This window comes from Carassius carassius, chromosome 40 (assembly GCF_963082965.1).
Source record: "Carassius carassius chromosome 40, fCarCar2.1, whole genome shotgun sequence".
In the NCBI taxonomy this organism is placed as follows: Eukaryota; Metazoa; Chordata; class Actinopteri; order Cypriniformes; family Cyprinidae; genus Carassius; species Carassius carassius.
The window spans coordinates 8,892,522-8,905,526 of NC_081794.1; the positions used below are offsets into that span (position 1 = coordinate 8,892,522).

Below are 13,005 nucleotides of genomic sequence, written 5' to 3' on the forward strand. Positions count from 1 at the left end.
AAATATAATTTCATAAATTGCATAATTATGAACAAAACAGCATCATGTATTTATGCATTGCTTAATACAAAGAGCCAAATCACCCATCACACAGATTGCATTTAAAAACATGAGACACAAAGGAATGCAAAGGAATAAACCTCCACAAATTTTCGACATATTTTCTAAAAGTTTAAACAGTTTTAACTTTGCATGGCTATATCTCTTGTGTGAGACGCGAGTGCAGTAGTCATATTTGTCCATCTAAAAATGTGTTAATTACGCATCTGTATGAATGGCTTGGTTTTGCTTTTCACCTAATCAAGATATTTTCCGCATTGAGCTTCTACATTTCTCTAACATTTTGAATGCATAACACAGCAGCGGCGCATCTCGTGGGCTAGACTAACACAACATTAAAGGTGCCATAGAATGCAAAAATTACTTTTATAAGGTGTTTGAACACAGTTGTGTGGCTGCAGTATGTGAAAATAACCAGCCTATAATGGTAAGAATCCACTCACTCACTTTGGGAAAGTCCCGCCCATTTGTGATGCTCTCTGCCCTACTGGCATACACACAGCCCTGAGTGAGAAGCTGCGGTCCGCCATTACTGTTCTCTTGCTGTAGCTGCTGGATGTACAATGTCAGTGCCAAAGAGCCATTAAAAGTGATGTGTGTTGGGATGCACCAACGAACTTAGGAGTCTCTAGGAGTTGTGCAAAGATTGCTTCTGAAAGAGGGATCTATACCAATGCTTTCTGCGCAAACATCCAGACTTGAGACAAAAAAAGCATCACGCATCATATTTTGTTTTCCAAAAGAGCTTCTTGGCTCTCTGTAAGGCTAATGTTGCTAAAGCTACTATTGTCTCTGCCTGTTTTCACTAATGCTGCCTTCATGTGCTACCAAAATTATCGTGAATAGGAATGTGGTAGTTAAAAAACATATTTGGAAGCAATGTGAGTTCAGTAACATGGTCACCACCAGTTAAACCGTAACACCGGTATGCTCGCAAGCATGAGCTCTTGAAGCTTCACACTCTCTTGAGAAGGAAGGCAGGAGTAGAGCTGAAGATCTTAGCCCGAACCCGATTGGACCCGATGGGTTTGGTCGGGTTCGGGCTTAATTTATATCATCTTATGAGGGCTCGGGCTTGTGCTCCGGTTTGCGAGGTAAACAAGCGGTCATGTGATGTGTTTCGATTAGAGCGAGAAAGATGCGAAAATGGATGCTGAGTAGGTGTAACGGAGGCTTGCCTCTGGCGATTACGTTTTGGTTGCACCAGCAACTAAACCAAAGTCTGAGGTGTGGAAAAGTTTTGACCGTGTTTATAATGAGAATAATGAGTAAATAATAACGCACCATCAGTGAGAGCGCTGAAGCCATCTACAGTGGATTTAATAATTCTCCTCCACAAAAACATAGGCTTATCCTAATCTCTGTGAGTAAAGGTTTTTCAAACGAAATATTCATTGAGTCTTAAATGCATAATATGTATTTACGCTAATGTTGGCATTATTCTTTTATTAAATGTCATCTGCTAGCGGTGAAGCAAATCCAGTGAAGCCTTTATCTTAATTTCGTTATTGCCAAATACCCATCTTAATTTAAAATTTGTCTTAATTTAATTTGTTAAAAAAGACTTGTTTTTATTGGTGCGTTGGTCTATTTATAGGCTAAATGAGCCTTTGCCTATTTAGAGTGCTGAGATGTTAAGATGTTACAGAGAACTTATTTTATTTCTTTATTCCAACTTCCAAGTGGCCTAGTCTATGTTAGTTATGAATAAATTATGTTAAAACATGTATAAATAACTAATTCTTGACAAAAGGCAAAAGAGCTGTGTGTGTGCGCACATTTGAATAATGTGGGGCTGTAAACAGGTTCGGGCTTTTAAAAAGCTGTCAATCAAAATGTACTTGTCGGGCTCAGGCCGAAATCTGTCGGGCTTGGGTCCTGTCGGGCCTAACTTTTAAGGCTCGATTACAGCTCTAGGCAGGAGCACCAGCTCATTTTCATTTAAAGGGGACATACACATAAACCGCACATTTTGGCTCATACCCTAAAAGTGCCAATTTCAAGAAGCAAAAAAAAATTATCTGTGGGATATTTTGAGATACAACTTCACATACACACTCTGGGGACATGAGAGAACAATCTAAAATATTGTATCAATGCATTCTATGGCACCTTTAAAATGCAATAATGTCACTTACATCATCACCGCTTATCGTTCGTCACTGATTATGCTCCCTGATGAACTCCTAACATTCAAATGCAAATGTTTATTTTAAATTTGACTAATATATATATATATATTCACAATGTCCTCATCACAGGCAGGCACAGCACTCAATTCAGCATGTTTTACGTGATTGTGTGTGCTGTCTGCATCACATTGTGCACTATATCAAACATTTTTATATTGTTATTGAAGAGATTTACTGTCAATAAATGTCAATACCATTTTATCGCCCAGGCCTAGTCTGTGCTAACCATTTTCTGTGATGTTTGCTAATGCAATCAGACCTGCAATCTTGTTGTGAGTAGATGTGAAATGAAAGTTGGGTGCTGCTGCCACAAAGCTTGGACATTTTATTTTTCATAAGATTTAACTACAAGAGTACATGAAGTGGGAAAATGTTTCCCATTTCTAAACCGTGTGGAAGTAGAGACTGTGAGAAAAAAAGAATAAGGCAAAAAAAAAAAAACTTTCAAATTAAATCTATAACTATTATTCCTTATTTTTAGAACAAAAACTAAATAAGTTAAGAAGAAATTGAGGAGTGTAGCACTGAATTATATAATCAGGTATGGACTGGATGTAAAAAGAGGCCATCTAGTAAGAGCTGCACACATAAAACTATAGGCGTACTAGCTACTAAGGATAGAGGCTGCAGTCTTCGGTGTCCTTGTTAGCGTGCCCACCTCCTATGTTGGCTGTTGTCAGTTCAAGCTCCACTCAGAGTGGGTCAAGCAGAACTGGTTACATTGGTGCAATGACCCAGAGGGGAGCAAAGTTTAGAAGGGTGAGTTTAACAGAGACTAACTGGACCTCATAATAAATTAACAAGTTCCTTGTTCTATGACTGCAATCAGGCACTGCTCTCGAATCACTGTGTGCTTTGTTTTGCCAAAATGCAAACATGCTTAAAGCATTCCTTGATTCCTGTGAGTCACAATCAAGTATATGTTCACCTTGACTAGGACATGACTTATATATATTTTATATATATCACTTTTAGAAGGTGAGGCACACTCAGAGGGTTTATGAGCACTGAACAGCCCTGGAGCTCACAGCTCCTAAAATTCTGAAACAAATCTTTAAATAGACATTATCTTTATTAACAAACCACATATTTGAAGTCCAAACAAGTATTTTATCTCCTAAAGAATACTCTTAAAACTATATTCCGTGACACAAAACAGTATTAATTTTTTAATTATAGTGGATTTGGGGGTTAAAGCTAGAAGGAAGACAGCTGTGGCTAATGGGCATGCGCACATCAATATAGTGTAATTTATGTCACACTGTGCAACAATAATTACTATTTTTGCCTTATTGTAAGGGGTAGGTTTACGGTTGGTGTAGGTGTAGATGTTAATAAAACACAATTTAATAGGTAGAAAATTCAATTTCATTGTTAGTTTCCGGTCGGAGCCATATCCCTTCTAGCCACAATCGGATTTGTGCGGCCGACATAACACTCGCTGTGAGAAATATAGCAACTTCTAAAAATAGATTGATGCAAACAGTGGAACGGCTGTTGGAGTTAAGTTGGACACTAATATCAGCCAATCAGATTCGAGGATCAGAAAGAGCTGATGTATCAATCAAAAACATGTCCTACTTGGTGAAATCATTGTAATTGTAAAGTGACCTTGCATTTCAAACTCCCACAATATATAGGCTTATGTTCCTTTGCTTTGTTTTGTTTTTCATTTTACTTTATGTTCACGGCCTTACAACTCATTCTGGCGTTAAGATTAACTTGGCTTCCAGAACTTGCTCTCATTGGGTATAGTGGTGGGAGGCCAATTCCAGCAGGACACAATCTTCATGCTAGTGGCAAAGAACAAAATATACAAAGAGAGATGGGTAGCGAAGCAATTGGAAGAGAACAATCTCAGTGGGCACCCCTTCATCATGGCCCACGTGGTGCACATACCGTGGTGGTAGTTAAGAAAGGAAAAAGCAAGTCTCTCTACAGAATCTATGAGAGCAATTCCAAAAAAAATAATAATAATAATTCATGTGGGAGCAATAATAACACTCTACTTTGTTTTGGTCGATATCATACAGAAGTGGTGACTTGCTAATCTATCAAAGGAGCAATATCTTATGCAAGGTGCATAGGTACAAGGTTGACAGTAGTGTCTCTTACAACTTAGTGCATTATGTCATGGTTTGTACATAGTAAGCATAACTGCTATGATACTTGACTGGTGCTTTACAAGCAGGGTCTTAAGAAGCAGGTTTTCTACACTCTGGTGGGATGCCCAAAGCCCTGCTAAGCTAATCTAGAATTGTGGAAGCATACGAGAAGGCAGAGTCTGGGAGGTTGTTGTTTGACCTTGCTGAGCAGGGTTTGGTAGAGAAGAAATTGTATTTGGCTTAGGAAGGCGGGAACGTTTGGGCTGGAGGGGGGCACTGACTCTGGGTAAACTGGTTTCTATGTTTCTGAGCAATAGAGACTGTCTGCACCCTTGATTTTGTTGATTAAATATTGGTGCAGTGGTGCTGTGCATGGTAATTTGTCGGGTTGGGTTGAGGCAAAGCAGTCCGGCAGCTGATAAAGGTTGATGTTTTGTTTTGAATTGACCTGTGGCTCCAAACCTACCCAGGGCTCCAGTGAACTCACTGACTCGTTGTACTTCCTGGGGCTTAATGAGTGTCGAAGCTCTTTTAATAGAAGTGGGTGGTTGTAGGGTTAAAAAATTGCTTCTTCTCAAAGGAAGTTTTTGTATACCTCTTTCTAACTTGCAGGAAAAGCTGGCAGAAGCTGGTGAGATTGCTGGCTCATTGATTTTAACCTGGCTGCTCATGAGGCCAAGCTCAGCAGGATCAGAGCTCCGAAAAGTTCTGGAAGAGAAGGCAGCAGAGCTATCAGCAGATATAGTTACCGTTGGTATAGCACAGTTTGGGGTAGACTCAACAGTGATAGGACTTTGTACGTCTGGAGAGCAGGACTGGGGCATCAGTGGGTGGTGACCAGGCTTGGCATCCAAACCATCACAAGGGGCCTCTGAAGAGGTAGGACTTGAAAGTCCTCCATGGTTGTGGGGCTTGTTGGGTAAGAATCTGGGAGTCTGTAGTATTTGAAGCTATTGGAGAGGAAAGAACAAAAAGAATAAGAAGCTATTATTAAACATTTGTTTGCACTAATTTCAAAATGATCATATTAGGGTGATTCTTCGATTACTACAACTGGTCTGTCCTTTTTTTGTTTTTGTTTTTTGTTTTTAAACATTGGGTATACAAGACACTAGAGGTCAACCTATTTTTTCCTGATACCAATAACTAAAATTGCTAAATTAATCAATCAATAATATGAACAAAAGGTTTTCACAAAAAAAATTGTATTTAACTTTATTAGAAAATAAAAAGTAATTCTTTAACCAAAAGAATGTTTAATAATTATTAAAAAAATAATAATAAAACGCTACGCTTCATCACTGCTGACTACCTTTCAATTTGACCGTCATATCGGATAAATATTTGGATTGCAAGGATTACAAGAAGGAGAGAGGGGAATAGGGAAATAAATTAAAATCAACTCAAGTCTTGTATTTTTAAATAGCCTTCCAACAACAACAACAAGTTTTTGGTTCCTTGCCACAGTCAAAACTGACTTGCTCATTGGGAGATTTAAGCACTATGAAGTCACTTTCTATTCAGCCCAATTAAAGTACTTAGAGACGGGTAACATGGACAAAAACTTTACCAAAATATGAGTGATTTTCAATCACAGTAAGTACAGACATTACAATAGTCAGATGTAGTTCTGACTGAAATTCAGACTGAGAGTCTTGTCTCCATATAGGAGATATGTATTTCATAGTGTTGCTTTTTTTTTTGGTAAACCTTAAACTCAGATCAAGAAAGAAAACGACCTAACAGTAAATGACATTGTTCTTTTCTGAGTGAACTCTCTTTTTAATTAAAAGTTTTAATTCCACTTTTTGTGTACAAAGCAAAGACATGCATCAAAACGTAATTAATTTTATTTCACCCAAGAGGTTGAATCCAGTGCCAATGCATATGATATAAAGAGGGTTAAAAAAGGATTACAAAGAAAAACTATCAACGCTGATAAAAATAAATAAATAAAACCGTACAAAAAAGCAACTATAAACGCTGATTAATCATTAAAACAGATATATCGGTTGTGCTCTATGATACACTATCACCACAAGCACCCACACAACTTCAGAAAAACCTGCTCTGGATGTTAACTCAGACTGGAGTGAGACAGAGTGAGGCATCCACACGACAAGCTGTCTGAGAGAGCTTTGATCCTTACAGTTCTTGGCAAAGTGGAGCTCAGCCTCTCCACACTCATTAGCAATGATGCAGACTAACACGTGAGGTGATGAGGTCACTCTCAAAGCAGCACATGAACTCAAGCACACTCTCAGACTGACAAACAAGTACGCAATACAGGTTCACAATTTAGGACCGGCACCAAAAAGCATCTAGAATACAGAAGCTGGTATTGTCACAAAGCAAAACATTCGAAGTCGGACACAGGTGAGCTTTCAAATGATGGTACATAGACAAATTTCCACCTGCTTTAAAATAATTCAAGATCACAAGAAATACACATGCTATTAATAGAGAAGTCAACCTATCCACTCAAAGTGAATTATTCTACGTGATGCAAGAAATGCAGGACACTGAGGTGCTGGAGTACAGTACTATTGTTAGCGGAGTCTTTGATGTCTGCTCTGCTGTTTCATTGGATGATTTCCGGTGGGTGGTATCGTCACATGAATACCATGCAAAAATCTCCAGTATTACATATTTTAAAAGACTGAAAGAATGGTGTAAGTTAAAGTAAAACAAAACAAAAATAACAACTTTATTCAACAATTTGTTTTCTGTCTCTCCGCATCACCATAGCGCCATTGGAGAATATCAGCTGAACCCAAACTGCGTACACTATTCTGTGTCAGCCATGACAAAAGGATACATTTTCTATGCGCATTTACACTTTGATTTGAAAATAGCACATCCGAAAATAGCACATCCATGCAGTGCTGCTGACACAGAAGACGGTACGTTGCTTGCGTCCAGCGGATATTCTTCAAAATGGCACTATGGTGATGCGGAGAGACACAGAGGAGACAAATGGTTGAATAAAGTCATTATTTTTTCTTTCTTCATGTACAAAATATATTCCAGTCGCTTTTTAACGTTACAGTTGAAACACTGATGGCAGATGGACTATTCTGCATGGGCGTAGGTTTAGGGGGGGACGCTAGGTACTAGTCCCTATCAATATTTTGAGATGACAAATTTGTCCCCACCAATATTTAGCAAGCTCCTTTGAACTGCTATTTGGATCTTTGCACTGCTATTTGGATCGATTCTAATGGCCAGGACGAAGACAGTACAAGAAACACCGTAATGTGATTGGCGGCGGGGTATCTGACAGCGTACACGCGTGGGCCGGGACTACTTTTGTGCTTGCACTAGCAGCGAGCGGGTGGTGTGTGTGTATGTGTGTGTGTGTGTGTGTGACGACGCAGACGGTAAGTTACCAGGGCTGTCTCTCTGCCACATACAAAGGCCAGAGTAAAAACATTTTAATATTCCATGTTTTGCCCCTTTTTGTACTTTGTAGATGCCACCCAAGAAGAAGAAAGGGGATATAAGAAGCTTTTTCATAAAGCAGAGTCAGAATAAGTAGGCAAAATAACTACGTTAGCTAGCCACAAAAATAAACTAGCAGTAGTGACTGACCAGGCTTTCAAATGCAGATTCTACTGTGGAAAAAAGTATTAACTGGTGCTAGTATGTGTTACAGAGGATGAATGTTAGCAATGAAGAGAATGCTATGTTAGCAAGTAACAATTTCAATTAAGTTAGCCTGTACCTTAACTTAGAATAAGTTAGGAAATGTATTTGTGTATTATGTATTATTTGTGTAGGCTACTAATGTACATAGTAAATTACCGTATTTTTCGGGCTATAAGTCGCACCTGAGTATAAGTTGCATCAGTCCAAAAATACGCCATGATGAGGAAAAAAACATATATAAGTCGCACCGGACTATAAGTCGCATTTATTTAGACCCAAGAACCAAGAGAAAACATTACAGTCTACAGCCGCGAGAGGGCGCTCTATGCTGCTCAGGGGTAAAATACAGGGCAATGAGCAGCATAGAGCGCCCTCTCGCGGCTGTAGACGGTAATGTTTTCTGTTAGTTAATTCTTAAAACTCTCGGTTCATGTCAAATTAATTTTGATAAATAAGTCGCATCTGACTATAAATCGCAGGACCAGCCAAACTATGAAAAAAAGTGTGACTTATAGTCCGGAAAATACGGTATGTTTGTTTGTTAACCCGTATGGTTTAAACCGTTTGGTTGCTCAGCATTTCACATTCCCAGGTATTAACGTGAGTGTACTGGAGGGTAAATAGTGTTTAAGATAGAAAAAGGCTATTATATTTATTTAGATTTTTTTCCTTGTGGAAGAGTATTTTTTGTTCGTGTAAATACTAAAGAACAAAAGAATTCTGAGGGGGGGGCGTGTTGGTGTATATATATATATATATATATATATATATATATATATATATATATATATATATATATATATATATTTATGCAGTCTATTTTCTATAATTTTGATATATATATATTCTAATAATATATATGGGATGTATTTCAGGATGAGCACAGGGCAGTTGGTTTGCATGGTTTGATGTGTTGCCTTGAAGTGGCATGTTTTGTGGAATTGTTTACAGATTGGTTTTTGTAGGTTCACGTTTTGTTTTCTCTAATTGCCACCTAATTATATATCTTGCTTTAGTGCTGCTTTTGCTACAGGGCTGCTTTTTTAGTGAGTTGAGGGCAAAGATATTGAAAATCAACACCTTTTGTTTTGTTTACCATTTGTCATCACTCAGCTGCCTCACTGACTGATCTTCCAAATTTTTCACAATGCCTGTATCATATTTTTTACATTTTACATACTGCATTTTCAGTAACAGTATATCTTGCATTCCTAATTACAAGTCTAACAAAAAAGGGTTAAGGGTGTAAAAAGATTAAGTCTTGTTCTTGTGGTCTTGAGCTTGAGAACTCTCAGGACCACATAAATACAGCCTCCAATTGGGCCTTTGTCTCATCACTTTATGTCTTTGTCTGACAGTCTTAGGTGCAATGTTTGAAATTAATTAATTCAGCTTTTTCTCCATTTCTCCATTTAAAATGGACAGTCTGGTTCTTGGCAATACAGACCTCGGTCTGGATCTTGGCCTTAGAAGTTAAGCCCAATATTTAACTTATTTTGCAGTTATTCATTAGGAAGTACATCTTGTACAGTGTGTTTCTTTTAAAGCCACTCGAATAAGAATACATAGATGTCAATAAGAACAAAGTATAAATCAAGGATGGGCAGCTCTGGTCCTTAAGGGCCACTGTCCTGCAAAGTTTAGCTCCATCCTTTATCAAACACACATGCCCGTTCAATTAAAAAAAATCCTGAAAACTTTGGTTAGATGTTTCAGGTGTGTTTGATTAAGGATGAAGCTAAACTCTGCAGGACAATGTACAGGGGCAAAATTAACGTGAGAGCGCAATTACAAAACTAACATGTATTTACTAACATGTGCAAATTGAACAACACAGACACAACAATCTCATTTACATATTGAATAACACACTCTACAAAGCGTAACTCAAATTAGCATTGTTGCAAATAAAGAATAAAGAAATCAAGAAGCCACAGTACGTTGAAAAGAACCAGGGGCCTATGTGACTCCTTGTTGAGGGTTCCAAGTTGTCTTTTATTTTCTGAAGCAAATTAAAAAATAACATGGCTTGGCAAACAAAATGTTCACATAATGTGTTCTTCTGGCATTCCAAATAAATGAATACGTGTGAAAATTCTCTTCCTTTTACCACACGCTCTGTTCTCTGCGATCTCAGCAACAATAACTACAGCCATTTCAAGCACAAAATAGTTTAAGACATGTTTTTTTGGGTGATAAATAATGGTGCAAATACCAGTAATTTGACGAGCACAAACGTAAGTAAATCATGTCGCATGATACATTTGAATACGATTAATTATGTGTCTAAAAGAGAAGGTCCTATACATAGATATTCAATAAGATAAGACGCAAATATAATGGTCCACTCCATTTTAGTGCAAATTTTTTACTGGGCATCTGTACTAAAAACTAGTTAAGTGTTCTTTAAGTATACGAAAGTTTACAGAAAATAGGCTATTTATGGGGTTTCCATTTTTCCTCAGCATTATTGCCATTTGCCACAAGCTCAGAATCGATTCTGAAATATTCAGAATCATTGAAGAGAGAAATCGCGATGCATCGGAGAATCGATTTTTTCTCCCACCTCTAGTCATGTTTAGGTTTGGGGCTAAGGTTAAGTGATCTTAAATACATCTATAATCTATAAAATAGATTACATCTATAAAATAAAAAATATAACTATATACAAATTTTTTATATTTACGATTGATATATTTATGATTGTAATATTTGTAATATTTTGCATTTCTAAAACAGCAAATATGTAATAATAATAATAATAATTATTATTATTATTATTATTATTTTTATTATTATTAGGTAGATGCTCTCAATAAGTTGGTATTGTACATTTCAGTATCTATCCAAATGTAAGAAGAAAAAAAAAAATCTTTATACCTGTAAATGTTACATACTTAAGCCTAAACAAAGTGACCAGGCTGGCCACTCTAATATTTGTCTGGATCTTGTACTGGTCTTGACTCCAACTCCGGGAGTTCCAATACACAGATTTCACAGAACTATAGGGGTTGGTCAAACAGATAAGAGAGAATAAAAACAAAGACTTATAGAGAGTACAAGAGAAAGAAAAGATTGAGAAGGCATTGAGATGGTGTTTTAGAGAAAAGACAGGCAGTACTATACCACGCAGTGTCTCTGAAGTAATGTACTAGATGCTCCACTCCTTTTGCCAGAGTTTGGGAGAGGCAGAGGGAGAGAAACAATAAGGAAAAATCAGTCAGTGAAAGATTTAAAACAGATGGCAGGGGCAGAACAGGAAGCGACCGAAGCACACAAGACAAACAACAGGAAGGCAAACTTTTTACTATAATATTATATATCAAAAAAAAGAAGAATTGCAAAAACTGAACAGCCCATTCAGCCATGACAGTGACCATGGTTTTGTGCTTCGGATGACATGAATGAAAGCAAAAAAAAAAAAAAAAAAATGCATTCAGGTCCATGCTGAACTAAAAACAGATTCTGTCTGGACAGCTCAATGTACGCACACTACCAAATACAGAAACTGAATATGTGTGTCTTAAAGTCAAAGAGTTTCACGATGAAAGTATCACAGTCAGTATGACTCTACCCTTCTGAAGCCATGCAACATTTTTTATGAGGAACAAAGACTGAAGGGTTACGTTCTGAAAATTAACTGGAAATCTGCTGTACAGATTTGTATACATTCAAACTTAACATCACAAGGTGAGTTCCATCAAGCTTCATCTTTGTTTTTCATGTCTCACGATCAAATATCTTGTCTGATGAAAGACTTCATGAATAAGACTTGAACATTTTCAATGTATAAATGTTTATGTTTTGGGCAGTTCCTCATTTCCTTACACCCAAAGGATCTGATTCACAACTGCACATTTTCAATTAAAAAAGATGACAATTTCATAAATGCTCTATTGAAAACAATCAATCAGCTCCGATCTCCAAGGAAAGTCAGTTGAGGGACAAAAAGTAGGGGCTGCAGACTTTAAACCAAGCAGACAAACGGGAGATAAGGACAATGAAACTAGAAGGAGAGCAAATAATGGACTGATTCTGCACTGGAATGTGACTGGATGGTGGATTTGTGTGCATGACTCAGGGGGCACAAGGGAGAGGCAGGCGGACATGCAGCAAGCACTGGGGCTAGTGCACAGACCGGTTCGCTTGGTTAAGGACTCACTCTGTCTGTCGTGACGTGGCGCGCATGGCCGCACACTCCCCCGCTGTGAGTGTTGCCAAGAGGAGAGGATTGGGGCAAGCAAAATGCCCTGTACAGAGGAAGAGAAAGAGAAAGAGAAAGGCTGACCCCAGCACCACACACAAAACACACACACACACACACATATACGATACACAAAGTTAGATGGTCATTTATCTCAGTCTTAGTGTCAGAACTTCTTTTTGACTGTCCCGTTACATACATTGCAAACTCTGCTAAATTCAGAAATTCCTAAATCTTGATAAGTGCACCGAATAGCATTTTGTCATTTTTGTGTGCAATATGCATCAAGCTGTTCATTGAGGCCTGGGTTGGAATAAATAAACTATTTCAAAATGGGCAACCAAAGGCAAATTTCCAAATTTCCATTCGTATGCCTGATATCGCCCAAGAAAACATCCTGAATCCAACTGATTTACTATGTATAGAAACTCCTAGTAGTGTGTTCACATTGACAGTGATTCGCACTGATGAAGGGAAATAGTCATTGATTTTCAATGAGAAGGCAACGTGGTGCAGCAGCCACCAATGTGAGTAAAGTAAGTGTAGATCATGTGACCGTCACAATGTAAAAAGTACATCGATTTTTTTTTTTTTTTTAATCAATTTAATTTGAATATTGGGAGTTTAAGCAAGAGTGAGCTCATGCTGAACAGAAGTGACTGGCAGGTTTAGTAATTATAAAATGAGCACTCTTTGCATGTTTTCTGTAACATTCAAAATGTAAATAATAATAATAATAATAATAATAATAAATTAATCTGCTATGTACACTGCAGATTTCAGGACTGACAACTGT

The 13,005-nt window shown here is 37.7% G+C and overlaps 1 protein-coding gene across 4 annotated transcripts in view; it reads right to left on the reverse strand.

The window, feature by feature from the left end:
- Window positions 1–3,547: 3,547 nt before the first annotated feature.
- The window catches only part of ccser2b (coiled-coil serine-rich protein 2b), an 81,958-nt gene continuing 72,500 nt past the window's right edge, over window positions 3,548–13,005 (reverse strand). For 2 of the 4 annotated variants that reach the window (XM_059531949.1, XM_059531948.1), the window contains exon 10: window positions 3,548–5,307. In XM_059531949.1, the coding sequence (XP_059387932.1) occupies window positions 4,504–5,307 (804 nt within the window). In that variant the 3' untranslated portion in view covers window positions 3,548–4,503. Of the gene's footprint in view, window positions 5,308–11,131; window positions 11,172–11,744; window positions 12,256–13,005 lie in introns of those variants that run through there. The other 2 variants (XM_059531952.1, XM_059531950.1) reach the window with 2 other exon arrangements.